The sequence below is a fragment of the Vipera berus genome (genome assembly GCF_964194415.1).
Source record: "Vipera berus genome assembly, chromosome: 5".
In the NCBI taxonomy this organism is placed as follows: domain Eukaryota; kingdom Metazoa; phylum Chordata; class Lepidosauria; order Squamata; family Viperidae; genus Vipera; species Vipera berus.
The window spans coordinates 85931734-85954750 of NC_138207.1; the positions used below are offsets into that span (position 1 = coordinate 85931734).

General features: G+C 41.1%; 1 protein-coding gene across 1 annotated transcript in view; it reads right to left on the reverse strand.

Moving 5' to 3' along the window:
- Positions 1–23017, reverse strand: part of PALD1 (phosphatase domain containing paladin 1) — a 134323-nt gene that overhangs the window by 16854 nt on the left and 94452 nt on the right. Inside the window, exon 19 of the mRNA XM_081329929.1 lies at positions 3070–3225. Within this exon, the coding sequence (XP_081186055.1) occupies positions 3070–3225 (156 nt within the window). The remainder of the gene's footprint in view (positions 1–3069; positions 3226–23017) is intronic.

The window sequence follows — 23017 nt, forward strand, 5'->3', positions numbered from 1 at the left end:
GCCCACTCGGCACCTGGCGATACATAAGTGGGTTTTGGGTTGCAGTTTGGGCATTCGGTCTCTAAAAGGTTCTCCATCACTGCTCCAAGATATGCTCGGACAGCCCCATTAAATCCTGGCAATCTGGAGGCACTGATCCACCTAATGCATACTTTAACCACTCTCTGTCAACTGCTTTCCTGGCCTTTCTAGACTGTCTACCCAGTCCCAACAATCATGGCATACCCATGACTTTCCTCTAAGCAAGGAATGAACCCCAGGTGCTGCGGGCTATTTCTCCTTCCACTTGTTTAGGGACATTCAACTGCACCATAGTACAGATATGCATATCCACCGCTCTGTTTCCTTTGTCATAAGGAACATTATGAAAAACGAGTACAAAGTAATAATAATAATAATAATAATAATAATAATAATAATAATAATAATAATAATAATAATAATAAGAAGAAGAAGAAGAAGAAGAAGAAGAAGAAGAAGAAGAAGAAGAAGAAGAAGAAGAAGAAGAAGAAGAAGAAGAAGTTGGAAGGGACCTTGGAGGTCATCTAGTCCAACCCCCTGCTAAGGCAGGAAACCCTATACCATTTCAGACAAATGGCTGTCCAGTCTCTTCTTAAAAACTTCCAGTGTTGGCGCATTCACCACCTCTGGAGGCAGGTTGTTCCACTGGTTAATTGTTCTAACTGTCAGGAAGTTTCTCCTTAGTTCTAGGTTGCTTCTCCCCTTGACTAGTTTCCATCCGTTGCTTCTTGTCCTGCCTTCAGGTGCTTTGGAGAATAGCTTGGCTCCCTCTTCTTTGTGGCGGCCCCTGAGATATTGGAACACTGCTATCATGTCACCCCTCACCCTTCTCTTCGTTAAACTAGACATACCCAATTCCAGCAACCGTTCCCTATATGTTTTAGCCTCCAGTCCCCCAATCATCTTTGTTGCTCTTCTCTGTACCCTTTCTAGAGTCTCGACATCTTTTTTACATCGTGGTGACCAAAACTGGATGCAGTATTCCAGGTGTGGCTTTACCAAGGCATTGTAAAGTGGTATTAGTACTTCGATTCTATTCCTCTGTTAATGCAAGTAATAAGCAAGTAATAAGCAAAAGAAACTAAAGGGAGAAGGAATTAGCTTACAACAGTGCACACCACATCTTTTTCATCTCTTTCCGTCCTTGCAAATCATCCTTGCTTCTGTGCTATTGATACTTTGATTCACATCGTAATTGCTTTTCGGCTTTTAAACTTCTCAGCTCATCAATTCCATCCAATCACAGTTTATTCAATCCTTTCTTTCCTCCTGAAACATTCACTCTTCATACCACAAATCCATCCTCATTCATACTCTCTATATCAGGGATCCCCAGCCCCCCCCCCCCCGGTCCATGGACCAGTAAAATAAATAAATAAAATAAATAAATAAACCTTTATTGTCAAAGTACAACATGTGTACATTGAGATTAGCTGAGCCTCCCCCTGTGCTCTCTCCCCCCAACACACAGTGACAACAAACCCTCCATCCCACCACACCATGTGAACCAACTACACCACACACCGGCCTCCCAAGTCAGTTCTGCATAAGATTATGTCCCATTTAAAAGCCTAACAGCCCACGGATAAAAGCTATTTTTCAGCCTGTTGGTACGGCTGGCTATATTCCTATATCTCCTACCGGATGGTAGGAGAGTAAAGAGATACCGTCCAGGGTATGAATCATCCCTGAGAATCTTCCTCACTCTTCCAAGGCAGCGAGCCCTGGTGATGTCATCCAGTGGTGTCAGGGGACAGCCCACAATGTCTTGTGCTGTGCTCACTACCCTCTGTAATGCTTTCCTGTCCGCGGCTGTCAGACCAGCATACCAAACCACAATACCATACGAGAGGACGCTCTCTATAGTAGACCGGTAAAAGAGTACCGGGCCGTGGTATGCCAGCAACCGGTCCGCACAAACAAGGAAAACTCTATCCACAGGATGTAGGCAGCACACAAAACCACGCCCCCTTTGGTCTGCGGAAAAACCTCTCTCCACGTAACCGGGTCCCTGGTGCCCAAAAGTTTGGGGACCTCTGCTCTATATGATTAAACCAGTTATCCTGGTGGCCCAGAGCAGGGGGAGGGGGGAAAGAAGAGATGTTTTTTTGGAGGGGGTGAACGCATGTTTGTGTGCGTGCATGCACGCAAACACCCGTTAGTTGTGCAAGTGGGGCCATGAGCCCTGACATGAGTGGGGCCATGAAAGCCCATGGCGTTCGCGTAAGTGGGGCCGCAAATGCCTGTGATGCTCGCAGCAATGCTCATGCGAATGGGGCTATGCACACACACAAGCTCACTGGCCAGCCACTCATACGACCCAGTGGCCAATAGGCTGTGGACCACAGGTTGGGGACCCCTGGATTAAACCACTTTAATATACTTCTTTTGTACCTGTTACCTACTTGTGTTTCCCAGTCATATTAATTCACCTCCCTTCATTCTTGACCCATTCTCTTCCTCTTTTTCAACACACACTTCTTCCTAATGCATACAACTTAATGAAAATATTAATGAAATATATTACTGGCATTTTTTTATTCTCTTGACAAAATTCTTTCTTATAACAGAGCACATATTATCAACTATTCTATCAGCAGCTGGTGCTTCTTCCCCACTATCTTTAATTACTATAACACCAAGGTATGAAAATTAATCCACCACTTTCCCTATTACTTGGTATTTGATATACTGATTTTCAAATCCAGATCCTCACTGCATCCTATTAGTTATTTATCTAAGGACCCAGGGAGAATAGTATACTGCTTTCTAAAATGTGCAAACATCTGCATCTCAACAAATTTTGATCTGAAAAACTGCATCCAGAAACTACGTGATTAAGGGCAGAGTTTACACTACCTAAACTGTGAGAAACGGAAATAGATCATGATTCCTGTTGAAAGCAAATTCATCTTCATATATATATAGGAACATTCATTTCCTGCCTTCCTTGACTCCCCCATTCACTAAAATTACCATTACTCATCAAAATAAAAAAATCTATAAAATGTTATCCAAGTGCTATCAGTTGTATTTAAGACTACTGACCTCACGCATCCAAACGCTGAAAGATTTCTCCCAGGAGTCTTTTTTTGCCAAGTGAAGATACGCGTTGAACAGAATGAGATAAATATAACGTTCCAAGAATTGCAGGCTCCTTAGCTGTAAGGTCTGCATCTCTGCTTCCTCCTTTGCAGTTTTCCCCTGAAATCAGTAATTTTAAAAGGCTTCAATGGTGAGAATCAGATGTCCTTCAAGTCAGATGGGCAGACTGACTTGCATTTTAACAAAGAATATGAAAAAAAAAATCAAAACATGATTGTAACAGCTCAGATACAATTGCGGGGATTATTTCCTGATCAAAAGCTATAGAATAGATTGAGTGAGCTCTCAAAGTGGTTCTTTAGCACCTACTCAACTATGGTCGATGTCAAAAGCAAAGTTTGGTTAGACTTGATTAAAGTTTGGATGAGACAGTACCAGGATGAATTAAAGTTAATAAATAAATCCCACCATTCAGCAACGGCAGACCATCTCCACATTGTTGCCAAAATGGTCATGTCAATGGATTAAGTTTAATTTGACGGACATTTCATACATGAATCCATACATGCATGCATATACACACATACTCATACTACACATATGTAATGTATCTGAAAGATTCAGAGTTCAGAAGTAATGCAACACACGTTTTACAAGAAATTTCAGATATAATCCTGACCTTTATAGGAGCGTCAAGTCAAAAATTCAGTTGGAAGAACTGTGCCTAGATTCAACTTGGTATGACATGACCTCTCATAAATTTTAACAATCTAGAAAACTAAAATTTGTGCAAAAAGTTGAGTGAGATAAAAGCATGGGAAGTATGTCACACCATACAGAGGAATGAATTTGTAGAGTGATAGTTCAGAACCAGTGGTGGCATTTGGCCAGTTCGCACCATTTTGGCAGAACCGGTAGCTAATTTTTTGTTGCCCAGGCCCAGAATGGACTTCAAGAAGCGGCATCCACATGGAGAACAGGTTGTTTGCATATTTGAATCCCACCACTGTTCAGAAGTACTATGTGAACAGACGACTCAAAATATCCTTGGTATCAGTGGGGAAATCAAAGGAAGGCAGTTAGAATGACAAAAAGAAGCCACCATATTTTATACAGAGATATATAGGTTCCAGAAAGAAAATAGCTCAATTGCAGAACTGAGTTTTCTCAATAAATCTTAGTGAAAAAGACCTGTGAGAATTGTGCATTTTCAGATGTAGTTTACTGCCCAGAAGCTTGACACATTCCATAAAAGCTAAGAACACATCTATCATGAAGAATGGCACAAACATTTAAATGTTTTGTATCTGAAACACTAGATCAAAACTACACTCCACTGCAAAGGGGCTAAGCTGGGACTGATATATCACCCCTTTGCTTTCTAATAGCACCACAGCTGCTCAGAAGATCTACTGCTAAGCAAGGGCACACCTCTAGCCAGATGCTGATTTGGGCATTTTCACACTGATCAGCTGAAAGGATCAAGGGAAGCATTGGCATTGTGGTAGAAGGGCACTAACATGTTTAATTTCTTTGGGGGGGGCAGGGAGGGAGAAATGAACCAAGTTGAATGTATGAAAGTTCCCTAGATCAGGAATGTTTGTTCATTCCTTTTGAATCCTGAATCCTTCCACCCCAAGGCAAGAGTGATTCTTAAAAACAATTACTTTCAGACCTGGTTCAACCTTGCTATTTTAATATCTGTCCATTCTGGAAACAATTTGCAAGCTTCTCCATCAGTCTACCCCAGTCTCATGAATGAAGGCAAATATACAGGTCCCAGGATAATGTTGCAGGATCCAGTCTGGGTTGGTCACGGGACCAGAGGCTTAGTCTTCCAAGTTTTTGGACTCCAGCTGGAACTCATTCCTTGGAGTCCAGTCCCCTTGTCGGTCAACAGGGATACTGATTTACCACCAGCTTATCAAGTATTTAGGAGCTGAGGACTTGGTAGGTAGCACAAAGAGAAAAACAGCCGAAGACTTAATAGCCGGCCAACAATTAAAAAGCCACACGGAACCACACAACCCATAAATTCTATGCATGGAATAGCCCAAAGCACACATTCTGGTGAGAGAGAAAGTCCCTGAGGATAGGGTTCCAGAACGAGTTTGAAAGCTCAGAAAACTAAACCTCTGGTCCCGATGACCGACCAACACTGGATCCTGCTACCCAGTTTGCACACCCCTTCAAATGTGAAGACCAACTCCCAAAGCCCACTGACAGGATCCAATCCACAATTCCAAAGTGGAGAAAATGGACCGGATTTTCTGGGGGGAAAACCACACTGTGTGCATTAACTGCACGTACCTGAAGGCAAGGAAGACTCTCCTTCAGGCTGGGCTAATGAAGTAAGGAGACTTCTAAGCATTACAGTCAGATGTGAGGGGGATCTGGCTGAGACATCTGTCCCTTCGTTGATTGCCAGGACTGATTCAGCTAAGATGGCTAGCTGGGGTGTGGGTGGGTGTCACCTTCAGCGAAAGAGGACAACCATCACAGATAGAAGGAGTATACTGATCTTCTATGAAGTGTATATGATAGTCCCACAACTGCCCAGGGTTAGCATCCTTTGAGCAACGTTCCTTCCTTAACCTCCTCTTTCCTCAGTAACTAATAATAAAGCAGCTCCTGTTGGCAAAACCAGCTACTTTAGGAAAGGATCTAACCCCAGGTCACATTTAAATTTGGTCTTCCAAGTCCCCATTAAATTGTGCTCCATGCTAAAACTTACTTTATTTAGACAGCGAGCCCCCTGAAATAGAAAGGGGAAAAAAAACGTTGCAAACATCAACTTTTTTTTTTATAAACGTGGAAAGGGCAGGAAGGGGAAAACCAGGAATAGGCAGTTGAGATTTCGAGCTATAAATTGAACCCTTCTTTTATATAGTGCTGCTCCTCCTGAAAAACTTTAGCAACCAAGAATTAGCCTCATATCCTCTCTTCTGTCCCTGCTTTGACCTCAGTTGAGTCATGACCACACAACGGCAATCTCTGAGGCAGACAACAGCAGCGGCGTAGCTGTGCTCGTATTCATAGTTTCAGGATGAATGTAAACAACCACCCAGCCTCCAGCTCAAAGTAACCATTTTGCTATAAGTAGAAATTAGCAATTAAAGCTTTATAGAATGGAACGAAAGCAAAAAAAGAAGAAAGAGGCCGGAAGCTTGGGGAAATAATGCAACTATCTGGGAAAGGGGGCCTTCAAACAGATGGCATCAACCCTGCCAGACAAAAAGGTATTATTAAATGGAGCCGCTCCACCTTTCTCTTTTTCAAGGATGTCTTGCAGTAGGAGAAAGGGTGGAAGGAAAGGTGGGGAAGATAAAAGGGGTTCTTCACAAATGGGAAAAGGCCATCTGGAGCCTTCATAAAAATCAGCAAATAAGGCAAGCCATAGCACAATGAGTTCCTTGTCTAGAAATGGCCAGGCTAAGCCTATAAAAGCTGAGCCTGCTTACCTTGGAGCTAAACTCACTCAACTCAGTTGGGCTTACTCCCACTTCTAAGCCGTCAAAAGTAGGCAGATTTTTAGAAACAAAAACAGAAAAAGACCGCTATTCCTCTCTAAGAGCCCGAGCGATGGTGGTCCATTAAGCAGTAACATGTGTAAAAAGTGAGAAGTTGCTCCTTGGTTGCTTTTCACCAAAAAAACTGATGGTGGAGGTGCACTTTTTCTTTTTTCTGAATTATTTTATGTGGAGATGGTCTGCCGTTGCTGAATGGTGGGATTTATTTATTAACTTTAATTCATCCTGGTACTGTCTCATCCAAACTTTAATCAAGTCTAACCAAACTTTGCTTTTGACATTGATCATAGTTGAGTAGGTGCTAAAGAACCACTTTGAGAGCTCACTCAATCTATTCTATAGCTTTTGAAATGAGTTTGCACTCATTTCAAGCGGCATTGGGTTTTTGCCAAATCGGAATTCACAGCACGTTATTCAACAGGTTTGCTGAGAGTGTCCGTGAGGATGAAAATTGATCTGCACAAAGAAGAGTCAAAGTCTTTGTGGGAAGCACCAATCTCCATTTTGTCGAATGTTGCTTCTGCTACAATGAAGTAATTCAATCATATCAGCGGAGAGACACAGGACAGGTCATCCTCACTTAATGAGGAAAACCGGAACTGGAATTTCCACTGACCAGTGATGGTATTAAAGCACAACGTCATGTAACCAGTTGGCTTAGTGGGGAAAAAAAATTCTGAAGATTTGACCAATGAAATGATACAACCGATGTAAATATGAGGAGTCGTTATAACTACCACTTGTTCAGCACCGTTGTTAAGTTGGAACGCTCACAGAGCAAGAATTTAAGCAAGGATCACCTGTACAATTATACAGTTTTAATGCAAACTAAAACAGGGAATCTTTCGTTTGCTTCCTTCGTTACGTCCAAAAGGAGTTCGTGGCATGGCTGTGGAATAATTAAATCAGCCAGTTTGGAAAGGCAACTTTCAAATCACATTAAGATCAGAATTTTTCAAACAGCTGCTTTCTTTGGATCATAAATATTAAGCGGAAGAAGGAAATGGCGTCAAATATGACTCAAAAGCCTCAGAAGTCTTCAAATGGTAATGGAATGACCTATTCTAGAAACAAATTTCTCTGCTGGAAAATGGGCCCAACAGCAGCTGCCCAACCAGGTAAAAGCACAGATAGACCAGAGACATTTAATTCTATTTCAACACTCATGTAATATCCGTAACTTTCAGAAATATCTGTGCCCCGCTGCAGCCTTACAAGACAAGGCGGAAGTATTCTGTGATCTCTCTTGCTGAAAACTTAATGGACCTGTGGGGTAACTGCCAGAAGATCAGAAAGAATTCATTATTTTGTAGCAACCTGATCTTACTACGCGGTTTCTTATTTAAATCATCTGCCATCTCCTACTTCCACTGTCATGTCTATTTGCCAGAATTCTGTCTGGTTTTTAAATCACACATTTCAGCAGGTTTGCAAGCAGACATCCATTCGTATTGCTTTCAGAAAGTCAAGCAGATCAACATAAAGAGAGCAAACAACTTTCTCTCCGTGTCTAAACCCCACTGAATAGTTGATGCTGTGACTGGATGCTCTGCTCCAATCCGACAGTCACAGCATGAAAAGATCCTTGCGCACATGTAAACAAGTTATATTTCCACATACGTGTGCTTAATCCAAATAAAATCCTGTCTGGATGCTTCAACAGTTCCATTCTCTCTTTTGGCCTAGTATCCAGTTATGGTAAAGACTTCTGAAGTTATAATGTTTAATTACCTATGAAAATCTGCTCTATGAAAATGTCTCAGCAGCCATGTATGGAAAAACTTACTGGATTCATTTCAAGGCAAGTATTAATGGGCTGTTTGGAAGGCAGTTATTCTTAAACCACATTTTTGTGATTTTTCCTGGAATTCAAGATTGCTCTAGTAGAATGTGCCTAGATCTCAGAAACAACACCAGCAAGGTGCCTCTAATTGTTGTTGTTGTTAGTTGCGAAGTCATGTCCGACCCATCGCGACCCCATGGACAACGTTCCTCCAGGCCTTCCTGTCCTCTACCATCTTCTGGAGTCCATTTAGGCTCACGCCTACTGCTTCAGTGCCTCCATCCAGTCACCTCATTCTCTGTCGTCCCCTTCTTCTCTTGCCCTCAACCTTTCCCAGCATTAGCCTCTTCTCCAGTGAGTCCTCTAAGAATTACAACATTCAAATTGACAGTCCAAAGTAGCAGATGAGTGCAGGTTGAACTTTATGCTCTCACTTTCACCTTGTAAATTAAAACAGTACTTGTTCCTCCGGACATTCTCTTAGGAACATGTACTTAGGGTTCTTTTAGGAACAAGTACTGTGAAAGTGACAGAGCATCTGTTCTTCTAAAGTTCGACCTGCACTCATCTGCTACTTTAGACTGTCAATTTGAAAGTTGTAATTCTTAGAGGCATCTTGCTGGTGTTGTTTCTGAGATCTAGGCACATTCTACTAGAGCAGGGGTGTCAGACTGCTGGCCCACGGGCTGGATGCGTCATGCCGAAACTGCGCCCACTCCATTGCCGGCAATGGAAAAAAAGTCGCGATACATTGCGACACCTCACATGACGTTGCGAGTTTGACATCCCTGTAATAGAGCAATCTTGAATTCCAGGAAAAATCACATAAATATGGTTTAAGAACCCCAGGACATTTCCTTTGAAATTTTACACTCTGTTTAATGCTAACTATTAATCAGTGAAACGGTGTTGGAGATGACCACGCTAGGTGGAAGGGAGGAGTCAAATGAGTCATAAGTCATGAGTCCCTGCATGCCCAAGAGTCCAGCCTACCTTGAAGGCCTCTCTCATCTCATTTCCTTTGACTGTCGGACAGATTCTTGTAGAGAGCTTAAGCTTGCAATAAATCCTTACACTCATTTGAACAGCCTGAATCTCCTGATTTCACCAGCGCTTGACAAACGGGTTGCCTTCAGAAGTTATAGATGTATCATAACTGGAGGTTTTTTGGAAAAGATTAGACAGCCACTTATCTGGAATGGTATAGGGTCTTCAGCTTGAGAGGGGAGTGGACTACAAGACCTCCAAGGTCCCTTTCAACTCTATTATTCTGATAAAAGAGCGTTTAGCCCCATCCTGTTCTTTTCAGGCAGAACATCTGCAAGCTATTGATCACAGCAGCAAATAGGACACTTTTGGTCTATAGTAAGAGGCTTCTCCTTTGACTATATCTACCCAGCAAGTTAAAATAGAATAGTTGACTATTTGAAAGTCCCTTACTGTAAAAATGATCACTGACATTTTTCACATTGAATTCTTCTAAGCATTTGAAACAGTAAGATGGTATGTTGTAAAAGAGAAGGCTTTCCTGTAGCCAGACATGTTTTATTTTTAAGCTTACTATTGCTTGCATTTTGTGCTTATATGCATTCATTTGCACACGTGTTTGTGTATACCCAAGGAACCCATCAATCCATATTTAAGGAATTGGCTTCAAGTACCACACAATGTCTGGGAATTATAACACTACAAAACTGAGCTCACAAGAAAGCAAGGACTGACACACAGAAATAACATTTAACATGTGAATTCCAAGGGCGGTAGATTTAGACAACACAGACATAACAAAATGTTAATTTTATTAACGTCTGTAATAACCCAGTGATGGTACCACCTCAGTTTGATTTTGATCAAATGAAGTGAAATGCATAAACTCTACTCAGATTCCATATGTTATGAATCACACTTGTTATATTATTTCCTTCCAAGTCACTTTTTTTTTACTCTTAAATCTTACACACGAGAGAAATGGGATGAGGATTAATTGCAAAACTATGTAGTAATCAAGAAGACAATTTCCCATTATCAGTTGGAAAGCCATATGCAGCTGACCATCTTGACACCTAAAAGCTTCTTTAAGGATAAGATTTTACAAGATTATGCGATACAGTAATTTTCTAAAGATGTATTAACATGTGGAAAAAAACCTTGTCATTTTGTCTGGCCTTGGAAGCTAAGCAAGATTATACCTGGTTAGTTACTTGGACGGGAAACTGCCAAGGAATCTGAAGACTGTAAACTGACCTGAGTGCTAATTAAAAAAAACCAAGCATCTCAGAAACAGGGGATAGAAAATCTGTTATATAATGTTGCCAAAAAAAATATATGAATATGAAATCACCAAAGTCAAGCAGGCTGCAAGAGTGATTTTTACAAAAGAATTTATTAATGGCTGTTGCGTACATGACAAAGGGTCAAAAATCATACTTGGGAAGGGGGTGGGTGGAGAGGGGTTGTTTAAGATAAAATGTATTGAAAAACTTTTCAATAAAAAAAATCATACTTGTTACTAAATGGTTGCAAATCCTAAAACTTGATCATTAATACCTATGGTAGCATATAATAAGGGACGCGGTGGCTCAGTGGGTTAGGACGCTGAGCTTGTCGATCAGAAGGTCGGCAGTTTGGCGGGTTGAATCCCGAGTGCTGCATAACAGAGTGAGTGCCTGTTACTCGTCCCAGCTTCTGCTAACCTAGCAGTTCGAAAGCACATAAAAATGCAAGTAGAAAAATAGGGACCACTACGGTGGGAAGGTAACAGCGTTCCGTGCGCCTTTGGTGTCTAGTCATGCCGGCCACATGACCACGGAGACGTCCTCAGACAAGCGCTGGCTCTTCGGCTTTGAAACGGAGATGAGCACCGGCCCCTAGGGTCGGAAACGACTAGCACGCATGTGCGGGGGAACCTTTACCTTTACCTTAGCATATAATATTCCCACAAATAAACTAATCCCATTTAATTTCAGACTTTATCTCTTTGGCTTTTTAGAAGTTGCAAGAATAGCTACTGAAAAGTCTCCTGCTCCTTGTGCTCCTTTAGAGTACAGTTGAGTTATGTTTGGTGTACTTGGTGATGATGTTAGATCAGAGGTCCCCAACCTTTTGGGCACCAAGGACCGGTTCTGTGGAGAAAGGTTTTTCCATGGACCAAAGAGTGTGTGGTTTTGTGTGCTGCCTGCATCCCACAGATGGGGTTTTGCTTGTTGGTGCGGACCGGTTGCTGGCATGCCGCAGCCGGTACTGGTCCATGGACCGGGGGTTGGGGACCCCTGTGTTAGATGATGAGCAAAGGATGATGAGACAATGGCTATATATCTGGAATTGAATGTTAGAATTTTTGCCAGTCCCATTCTATGGACAAATTCCTAACAGTCCTAGAATACCCCTTCTAAACTGAAGAACAGTTGTCCAATCTAGCAGACAAAGCTATGAAGTATGTTTTTCCTCCATTTTTACTGTGGACTCACACATGAAAATCTTAAGGAAGAAACAGACTGGGAAGATGTGGAGAGAGAAGTATGGATACCATGTGACCAAAAACTGCCTTAGTTGATTCAACAATTACAACTCTGAGAGCTGGATCATCTGCATTTACTACCAAAATCATACGTTTCAATATAAAATTGACTTCAATGTCCATGAGTACAATGCACAGATTATATATCTGTGTTCCAAAACCAGCAGTTAAATGAAGGAATTAAGTATATTCTCCATCTCATAATTGATTATAATGTGTTGGCTAGACCACAGGAGATGATTTCTGCTTTGTGGAGCTGGGTCAACTAAAACAATTATTCTATGCCAAGAAGTTGGTGTTGACTCTTAGCAACCACATAGGCAATACTTCTCCAGGAGGATCTGTTCCCAACCTGATCTTTTAGGTACACCCATCACTGCTGTGTCCATCCATCTTGCTAATCATCTTTTTTTCTCTCTCTCTTTTCACCTTTCCCAACCATTACAGAGTTCTCAAAAAAGCTTGATCTTCACACAATGTGTCTGAAATATGAATAATTTAAATCTGATCATTTGTGCCTTGAGTAAGAACTCTGTATTGGTTGGGCCTATGATTCATTTGTTAGTTTTCTTTATTATTCGTCGTATAATATCTTCTCCGATACCAAAGTTCAAAGGCATCAGTACTGTTTCTCTCCTGCCTCTTTAAAGTCCAATTTTTATATTAACAGATGTCACATGAAAAATCATTGCCTCAGCACAGTATCTGAACATCTTTTCAAGGTGTTGGATTGAGGCAATACATGAATAGGATATAATTTTTATCCATGTGTCGACACAAATATGTATTGTTACAAAATAAGGGATTTTTATCTGCCTCATCCAATCTATAATAAGAGGTGGAAGAAGTCTTAGTTAAGTCTTAACCAAGATTATCCAATGAGTATGAGTAGAGTAGAATAGAATAGAATAGAATAGAATAGAATAGAATAGAATAGAATAGAATAGAATAGAATAGAATAGAATAGAATAGAATAGAATAGGATAGGATAGGATAGGATAGGATAGGATAGGATAGGATAGGATAGGATAGGATAGGATAGGATAGGATAGGATAGGATAGGATAGGATAGGATAGGAGCTGGAAGGGACCTTGGAGGTCTTCTAGTCCAGCCCCCTGCTCCAGCAAGAGGTCCTATACCATCTCAGTCAGATGATTGTCCAGTCTCTTTTTAAAAACTTTCAACGATGGAGCGCCCATGATTTCTGGGGGTAAGCTGTTCCATTGGCTGACTGCCTTCACTATCAGGAAGGTTCTCCTTAATTCTAGGTAGCTTTTCTCCTTGATCAGTTGCCAACCATTGTTTCTTGTTCTTCTCTTTGGTGGTCTGGTGAACCTGTCCCCCTCTGCCTTGTGGCAGCCCCTCAGATACTGGAATGGTCACTAATGGTTACTAAATGAACTGTTATAAGTCGAGGACTACCCACAGTTGACACTCCTTACAAATTGTCTAATAGCAATACACACATAAAACCACGCAAACCATGCTCCGCTAACATCCTGGCCCCAAGCGTCTGCAGGCAAAGGTACACCCCATAAGATGTGGGGCCAACTAAGTTGCAAGTAAAAGTTGATCATTATTTCAAGAGAAAATGGACAAATAGTGAGGCTGCTGGAAGAATGATACACAGCGTGTCCCACTTCAGTCAGTCTTCATCACCCAATTAATCACCCCATTGAGTCATATGACACTTTCCATTAAGGTGAACTGAATGGCAATTCCATTTCACACTGATTTGTAGCTGAGTAAAAAGACAAAGGAGGATGGGATTTGTGTTTTTTTTGTTTTTTAAAAAAGCTTGCTAGTTGTTAAAAGGATAAAACTAGAGGATTTAATAGGGAATATTTAGGGGATAACATCTGAAGTATTATTTTAGTCCTCTAAAGCTATTTCTTTTCCTTAGAAAAGAAATATATGTGTGTGTGTGTGTGTGTGTGTGTATAAAACTTTACATATATAAACTTTATATATATATAAAACTATATATATATATATATATATATATATATATATATATATATATATATATATATGTATATGTATATATATATATATATATATATATGTATGTGTATATATATATATATATATATATATATATATATATATATATATATATATATATATATATATATATATATATATATATATATATATATATATATATATATATATATATATATATATATATATATATATATATATATATATATATATATATATATTATTTTAATTCCATTTATATCCCGCCCTTCTCCGAAGACTCAGGGCGGCTTACAAGCTTAGCAGTAGCCTTCATTCTATGTATATGCCTGCTTATTAGGGCTTTCACACACACCCCCAAGCGGCATTATTACAAAGTCAGCTTAATTGCCCCCAACAATCTGGGTCCTCATTTTACCTACCTCGGAAGGATGGAAGGCTGGAAGGCTGAGTCAACCTTGAGCCTGGTGGGATGCGAACCTGCACTAATTGCAGGCAGCTGGTGTTACTTAAGCAGGCATTAGCCCACTGCTCCACCAACGCTCTTTTATATATATATAAACTTTATATATATATATATATATATATATATATATATATATATATATATATATATATATATATATATATATATATATATATATATATATATATATATATATATATATATATATATATATGTGTGTGTGTGTGTGTGTGTGTGTGTGTGTGTGTACACACACACACACACACACACACACAACGCTGTTACCTTCTCACCGTAGTGGTCCCTATTTTTCTACTTGCATTTTTACCTGCTTTCGAACTGCTAGGTTGGCAGAAGCTGGGACAAGTAACAGGCGCTCACTCTGTTACGCGGCACTCGGGATTCGACCCGCCAAACTGCCGACCTTCTGAGCCACCGTGTCCCATATATATACGTATACACACACACACACACACACACACACACACACACACACACACACACAAAAGGGCTAGAAGCTATCTTGGTCCAAGTGAGGACTTCCTTCTAACCCTCCCATCTATCATTCTCAAAGTATTTTAGGGAATGTGACCTTTTTTCGTGCTTTACCCACTAGCTGGACAACGAATGCCAGTGCAAAGCTCCCTACTGAAACACAAAACTTCTATCAAGCTTCACTTTCCAAAAGTGCTGAAAGTTTCAATGTAAGTTAGAGCTTATTCAACTCTTAAAGAAAGATTCACTTGAGGCTCCATTCTACCCCATTCGGGATATTAGGGAAAAGAGAAAGAAAGAACAAAGGAATAGTAATATGTGATGATCTCAGCAAAGTTATGGTTGTTGTTGCTGTTAGCTGCGAAGTCGTGTCCGACCCATCGCGACCCCATGGACAACGTTCCTCCAGGCCTTCCTGTCCTCTACCAGTTATGGTATGTTACAGTAATTCAACTAAATCTAGACAGACTCCAGATGTCCCAAGGGTGCTTTTTCAAGAGGCAACTGGACATTTTTTTTTGTTTTTTTCCTTGAAGACGTTTCACTTCTCACTCAAGAAGGTTCTTCGGTTCTGACTGAATGGTGGAGAATGGAAGGATTTATATTCCTTCCATTTTCTGAAATTCAGGGAACAGATGGCAGAAGAGGGAAAGACAAAAAAACCAACAACCCTTCTTTTTCCAAACATCCTTAAGCTAATTTATCTCAGAATCCAGGCCAGAATGTTTAGCATAGTCAATCTTCACAAATATAAATAACAGGCACAAAATGACATTTTCCACTACATTCTGGAATGTTATTGTTTCTTCCCACCAGGCATGAAAATTATGCATTTAAGAAAACCCATTTTTTTCCAGTCCCATTTGCAAATGGCTTGTGTGCTTGACAGGAAAGCCAGAATACAATAGATGGTGGAATTAAAATTATTAATGCATCCCAGTGGGAAACCTTTTACAAGGAAAATAACATAAAAATATATTAAGCATGGACTTTTTTTTGCTTGGGATCTGTTCAGACACACATCATGCCTGGCTCGTAAGGCAGATGTTGATTTCCAGTTGTAGATTTTGCTTCTTGATTTTATGTCTCAGCTTATCTTTGGAACCACCGTAAACACAGAAGGGTCTTACCTAACTTTATTTCCAGAGGTACAACCACATAAAATAAATTGGATTAAGAGACAGAAATAGACCACACTCATTCAGCAAGCTCCCTCCTGAATGGAACTTAAGCCTCAATTTCCTGGTGAATATCAACCACTATATTACACTGATTCACCTATGAAATGAGCACATGAATCTCTAGAGGACAGTAACAATGCTGCCACTGTAAGTGACGCACTGGGAATGAGCATTATGCCTAAAGTCAAATGTCAATGACAAGATTTCGGATGAGTACTGTATTTCTCTCTTCAGGTACACTGATTGTTCTGTCCTCACTCCACGTTACTCTGTGTGTAGCTTGACATGAAGCTAAGCCCACCTATCCTCCAATAAATCAGACCACGTGTGTAGATCTGGATGCTTTATTAAAGGAACAGGGAGGGTAAAACTTGGATAAATAGAAATACATGCAATAAGAATCCAGATACAGTACTGAGTTGCTGGTGGACACAACAATTAACAAATAAAGATAAATCTAAATCTCACCAGCAATGCTATGTGTACAGGATGTGGATTTTGTCCTCAGATGACCATGTGCAACAGATTAGGCTGGATTCTTCCTGCTGCTTCCGCTTCCTTCCAAATCCTAAAAGGAAATGGGAGTCTGGCTTCCCAGAATGCACTTGTTCTGGGAGTGAGGATTCATGGGTGCATGACTCTAAAAAAGGGCCGTGTCATCTTCAAAACAACCCTAACCCTAACCCTAGCTGTCCTTTGTCTACAATGGCTTCCTACATTCAGAGAGGAGGAAGAGGAGGTCTTGACCATGGACATATCTTTGGTGATCTAAGAATATACGTTTGAACCCCTAGGCCACGGGTCGGCAACCCGCGGCACTGGAGCCGCATGCAGCTCTTTCAGCCTTCTCCTGCAGCTCTCATTCTTTTTTTTAATCCCATTTATATCCCGCCCTTCTCTGAAGACTCAGGGCGGCTTACAATCTAAAGCACAAATCAAAGTGCTTAGCAATAGCCTTCATTCTATGTATATGCCTGCTTATTAGGGCTTTCGCCCCCCCCCCCTGCAAGCGGCATTATTACAAAGTCAGCTGATTGCCCCCAACAATCTGGGTCCTCATTTTACCTACCTCGGAAGGATGGAAGGCTGAGTCAACCTTGAGCCTGGTGGGACTCGAACCTGCACTAATTGCAGGCAGCTGGTGTTACTTAAGGAGGCATTAGCCCACTGCTCCACCAAGGCTCTTCCTCCGCCATTTGCAGAGATAAAGACAGAGAGGCACTTGCGCTTCTCTCTCTCTCTCTCTCTCTCTCTCTCTCTCTCTCTCTCTCTCTCTCTCTGTGTGTGTGTGTGTGTGTGTGTGTGTGTGGTGTGTGTGTGTAAAAAAGAGAGTGGCCTCACGCTGTTCTCCAAGAAGCTGACAAGTTATTGGGCGGGGCTTCTGCCTTTGCTGCGACTCCACAGGAAGCAGGAAGCAGCAGAAAGCAGGGCAGGAGAGCCAGCCCAATAAGAATGTGTGTCAGCTTGTCCGAGAACAGCGTGAAGCCAGCATGCCAGGTGAGCAGAAGATCAGAGAGAGGGAGGGGGGGAGAGAGGGAGAGAGGGAGGGGGAGAGAAAGAGAGAGAACTCATGCACAGCAGCCTCTATTTCTTTTTAATTAAACTCTTCAATCAAGCTCCTCCCCTCGCGCGAGAGAGAGTTTTGCGGCTCCCAGTGTTTTTTCCTCTCTGGGAAACGGGTCCAAGTGGCTCTTTGTGTATTTAAGGTTGCCGACCCCTGCCCTAGGCTCAAAGTGATTGAACATTTTTAAAGACAAGTTTAGAAATACATTGTTTTCAGTGGAGATCCTTGATCTGATGAGGCAGATTTCAAGTTTATAGGACCTTCAGTTTTTTTGGTAATGATTGTTTTGATATAAGACCACCACAATCACCAGCAAGCGTACAGGGTAAAGTCAAATCAATAGTGGAGCCAATATCCACCACACTCCAGATGTGCATACGTATGGTTAATACAGGTAGTTATCACAATCATAATTGAGCCCAAAATATTTGTTGCTAAGTGAAACAGTTGTTAAGTGAATTTTGCCCCATTTTATTACCTTTCCTTTCTTTCTTGTTAAGTGAATCACTGCAACTGTTAAGCTAGTAACAGATGTGAAATTAATCTGGCTTCCCCTTTGATTTTGCTTGCCAGAAGGTCGCAAAAGATGACGACATGACCCTGGGACACTGCAACCATCATAAATATGAGTCAGTTGTCAAGTGTCTGAATTTTGATCATGTGACCATGGGGATGCTGCAACAATCTAAGTGTGAAAAACGGTCATTAAGTCACTTTTTTCAGTGCCACTGTAATTTCAAAAAGCCACTAAATTAATTGTTGTAAGTTGAGGACTATCTATGCCAAACACTTTGCACGCTTTGCTTGAGTGAATAGACTAAAACCTATTAGTTCAAAGAAGTTCTTAAATGAATCTTTGTGGATACCCATTGGTTCCTATGCTGATCATTCTAGTTTTAGCATGTTGGGAGTGTATGGTTTTAATTCTATTTTGTATCCCACACTGTGATTATTGTGGTTATACTGAAAGAAGAAAATAAACAAATATGAACTGCATGATGCAATTTAGCATCAACTGTACAGCCTACAGCTCTAGAGCAGACATGTCAAATACAAAGCCCGGGGGCCAGATCCGGCCCGTGAAGTGGTTTCATGCGGCCCGCGAAGCCATCCTGGAAACAGTGAGGGAACGGCCCCCACTGCCTTGGCCCTGGCCCAGAGACCCTCCTTCTGCCAGAGACCCTCAAATCTGTCCCACTCCTGCCCAGGCCCCCATAGGCACCCTTGATGCGAACCATGTAGAGTTGGCCATGCCCACCCAGTAGGCCATACACACTCTAGCCACGCCCACCCAGTAGGCCACACCCACCCGGCCCCCTGAGGGCAACCGCAATGCTGATGCGGCCCTCAATGAAATTGAGTTTGACACCCCTGCTCTAGAGAGGGAAAGAGGTCAGCCTCTATTGCTATGAGTTAAATGTCAGAAACATTTTATCAATACATCGCAACTCTTGTTGAGAATTCCAGAGCAAAGCACTGATGAACTGCAAGATCCTTTTCAGATGTATGATTTTGGATCAGAAGTGATCAAAACCTAAGATGAGATCCTGCCTTGATGAGACATGTCCATTTCCAGCCTGTTTGTTTGTGATTTCTCTGAAGTATGTGTAATTATTTCATATTAATCCAGACTTGGTTCCATTAAATATAACTGAATTCTACAGAATACACATATCACCATTGCTTACAAAAAGCGAGTGAATTATAAATAGCATATCAAGGCAACATATTATTCATTTTATTCAGCTTGCTGTCTTTTGAATGGAAAGTTAAACAACTACATACACTCAGATCCAAGTTGACAAGAAGCAGACGACATTTATGAATTATGTTTTAGGGTTTCCTCCCAATGAATTGCTCACAGTTGGTAATGAGAAACTCTTGTATAATTACAGTATTTGTGGGAGGCTAGCAAAAAGGGGAGATGAAGATCTCCCAAATTACAACCATAGAACACTTCTAATATAAAAGCTGAATTCAGAAAGGAGAAGCTAAAACAGCCTTGCGGTCTCTTACATAGCTATTCACATTATGAAAAAAGGCAGTGCTGACCTTTTCAACAAGATTAGGACTCTGCTATCATACAGTTAGGGAAGCGGTGGATCAGTGGGTTAGCACACTGAGCTTGTCGATCAGAAGATCGGCAGTTTGGCGGGTCGAATCCCGAGTGCCGCGTAACAGAGTGAGCGCCTGTTCCTCGTCCCAGCTTCTGCCAACCTAGCAGCTCGAAAGCACGTAAAAATGCAAGTAGAAAAATAGGGACCACCACGGTGGGAATGTAACAGAGTTCTGTGCGCCTTTAGTGTCTAGTCATGCCAGCCACATGACCACAGAGACGACTTTGGACAAGCGCTGGCTCTTCGGCTTTGAAACGGAGATGAGCACCGGCCCCTAGAGTCGGAAACAACTAGCACGCATGTGCGGGGGAACCTTTACCTTTACCTTTATCATACAGTTGGTCGCAGCCGTGTGTAGTTCAGTATGTCTTTTGAAAAACAGCATGCAGAGTCTGTATTTTTGGGACAATGTCTTTCTTTTTGAATATCCTCAAAGAAATAAGTTGACTTCCTCATTGAAACCTGTCCCAAATTGTAAACATTTTCTAAGTCTGGTGCTCTTGCACAGTTGCAGACACAAATACAACTCAAATCATTTGCCCAGTCCAAACAAAAATTCTAGGTGTGTCGAAAAGCTCTAGGCAGCTGAAGCAACTATTAGCTAGAGCCGCTGCTGGGAATCCAATAAAGTTTCTTCCAACGTCTGTTCAATGCTCCTGTTTGCTCAGCTCTTTACAGCTTCTTGAATCTCAGCACTTAAGAGAGACCCAACCAAAATTGGAAGTCCTTGTTGTTGTTCCCTTCTGCTTCAAATATTGTTGGCATTTCACAACTTGATGCCCTCCAGATGTGTTGAGAACACAGCCCTCAGAATTCATAGGCATCACTGTCTAGCACACAGGTCTGCAACCCGCGGCTCCGGAGCCGCATGCGGCTCTTTCAGCCGTCTCCTGCGGCTCCCAGTTCTCCGCCATGTGCAGTCCCCCCAAAAAAAGTGGGACTAAAAAAGTTCAACCAATCAATTCAAATATGCAGAGTAGGTGCATATCTCGCCTTGGCTCCACTCTTCAGTCAAACCCTGTTCTGCGCATGCGCGCATGTATGCACATGCGCACACATTTTTTGCGGCTCCCATTTTTTCGTTTTGTGAGGGAACCGGTTCCGAGTGGCTCTTTCACTGTTTCAGGTTGCTGACCCCTGGTCTAGCATTTGGTCACCACAAAGCTGAAAGGCACCAGTTTCAGAAAGTTTTATTAGTGCTAACCTTAGATAAATATCTGGTTTATTAAAGTCCTTTCACTTACCCAATACTCATAGAACCTAGTGGAGAGGTACAGTATTAGAATCCATTCTTTGTCTATTTAAAGTCATTTGAGATCACTCTTCAAGCCAAAATCCTTTTTCTAATGGACTAAATTAGTGGCAGTAAGCACACTGTTGGAATACTTAAGAGACTAGGCTAGGGACAGATGGAAAAAAATATATCTGTGTATATGGTTGCTAACGAATCAACATTGCCTTAATGGCACAAAAGAAAAAAATAAATAAATACAATTAAAACAAAACAGAAGAGAACATGTAGGACATTTATGCAATGGTCCTAAGTGTGAACAATGGTCATATATCACAATGGTCATATATCACTGTTGTAAGTCGAGGACTACCTATAAATACTTTAAAGAAAGCAAAAAACAAAAAAAGTCTTTGACTTACAAGAAAAAAAAGAGTTCTTTAAAAGCTCTTGAAAAGGAAATTGTTAAAATTTTCCTTCACCTTCCAGCACAGATCTTTTATGAAGCTGGAATCCCTTTGTTTCCAATGAAGTACATTTTAAAACTTTCATGTAATGACATGTTTAGCGCTGGGCTAACTTGGATGGCAGAGAAATTGTGTTCCTCCAATGATGCTGAATTATTTTAGACCTTGCCCATATGTTTATATTGTCTGTCTGTTGCTATTGTGTACTCTGGTTTGGCCTGCTTTTAACCCTCTGTTCACTACCTAGAGCAGGGGTCTTCAAACTTGGCCCTTTTATGACTTGTGGACTTCAACTCCCAGAATTCCTCAGCCAGCAAAGCTGGCTGAGGAATTCTGGGAGTTGAAGTCCACAAGTCATAAAAGGGCCAAGTTTGAAGACCCCTGACCTAGAGTCACCAGTGTGGAATAGGCACTTATACAAGTGGTAAAACAAATTTTTAAAAAATCAATGAATTTTCCTGCACTCCTTCACCATGTTTTTATTATCTGTCTTTCAGAATTATGCACAGGAAGCATGTGATCCTGGCAATTCAAGGCCTCAAGATAAATATATCTACCTGACAAAGATATAGAGATGGGGAAAGAGAAGATAACTGGCAAGGTGCTGATTATTTGTCTACAGCAGTATTTTCCACCCTAACCCCAATTGCCCTTTTCCCCCCTCAAGGCAGAATCCCAAAGCTTGTTTTTCTAGACAGGTAGCCTAGGCTAATCTTAAAAGTAACTACTAAAATTGGTTTATCATTTCCATTTTTTCCACACAGGGAAAGTCAAGTAACAGGACACAGAATATTCCACATGACAGAAAGATATTAAAAGGCATGGGGACCCTGGTGCTAATTATGAGATGGACTGAAGTACACATTGGATTCAAATCCCATTGTTGGCAAGAATTCCACGGACTTCCGCCTACTACATTTTGTGCTTCCCTACACTTTTCTAAAGCTTCTATCTCTTTTAGATTTTTAGATTCTTGTTATATGTGTGTGTGTGTGTATTTACATGTGTATACACACACACACACATACACACACACATACACACACACACACACACACACATATGCACACACATACACCTTGTTTTAAAACAGGACATATCTTTTATATCTTCTAATTTTTAATATACCACTTTATAATGCCTTGGTAAGACCACACTTGGAATACAGCATCCAGTTTTGGTTACCACGAGGTAAAAAAGATGTGGAGACTAGAAAGAGTGCAAAGAGCAACAAAGATATCAGAGAACTGGAGGCTAAAACATATAAAGAACAAAATTGGGTATGCCTAGTTTAATGAAGAGAAGGATTAGGGGTGCCATGCTAGTAGTGTTCCAATATCTCAGGGGTTGCCACAAAGAAGAGCTATTCTCCAAAGCAGGGGTCTTCAAACTTGGCCCTTTTATGACTTCTGGACTTCAATTCCCAGAATTCCTCAGCCAGAAAAGCTGGTTGAGGAATTCAGGGAGTTGAAGTCCACAACTCATAAAAGGGCCAAGTTTGAAGACTCCTGCTCCAAAGCACCTGAAGGCAGGACAAGAAGCAACGGATGGAAACTAATCCAGGAGATAATCAACCTACAACTAAGGAGAAATTTCCTAAGAGAACAATTAATCAG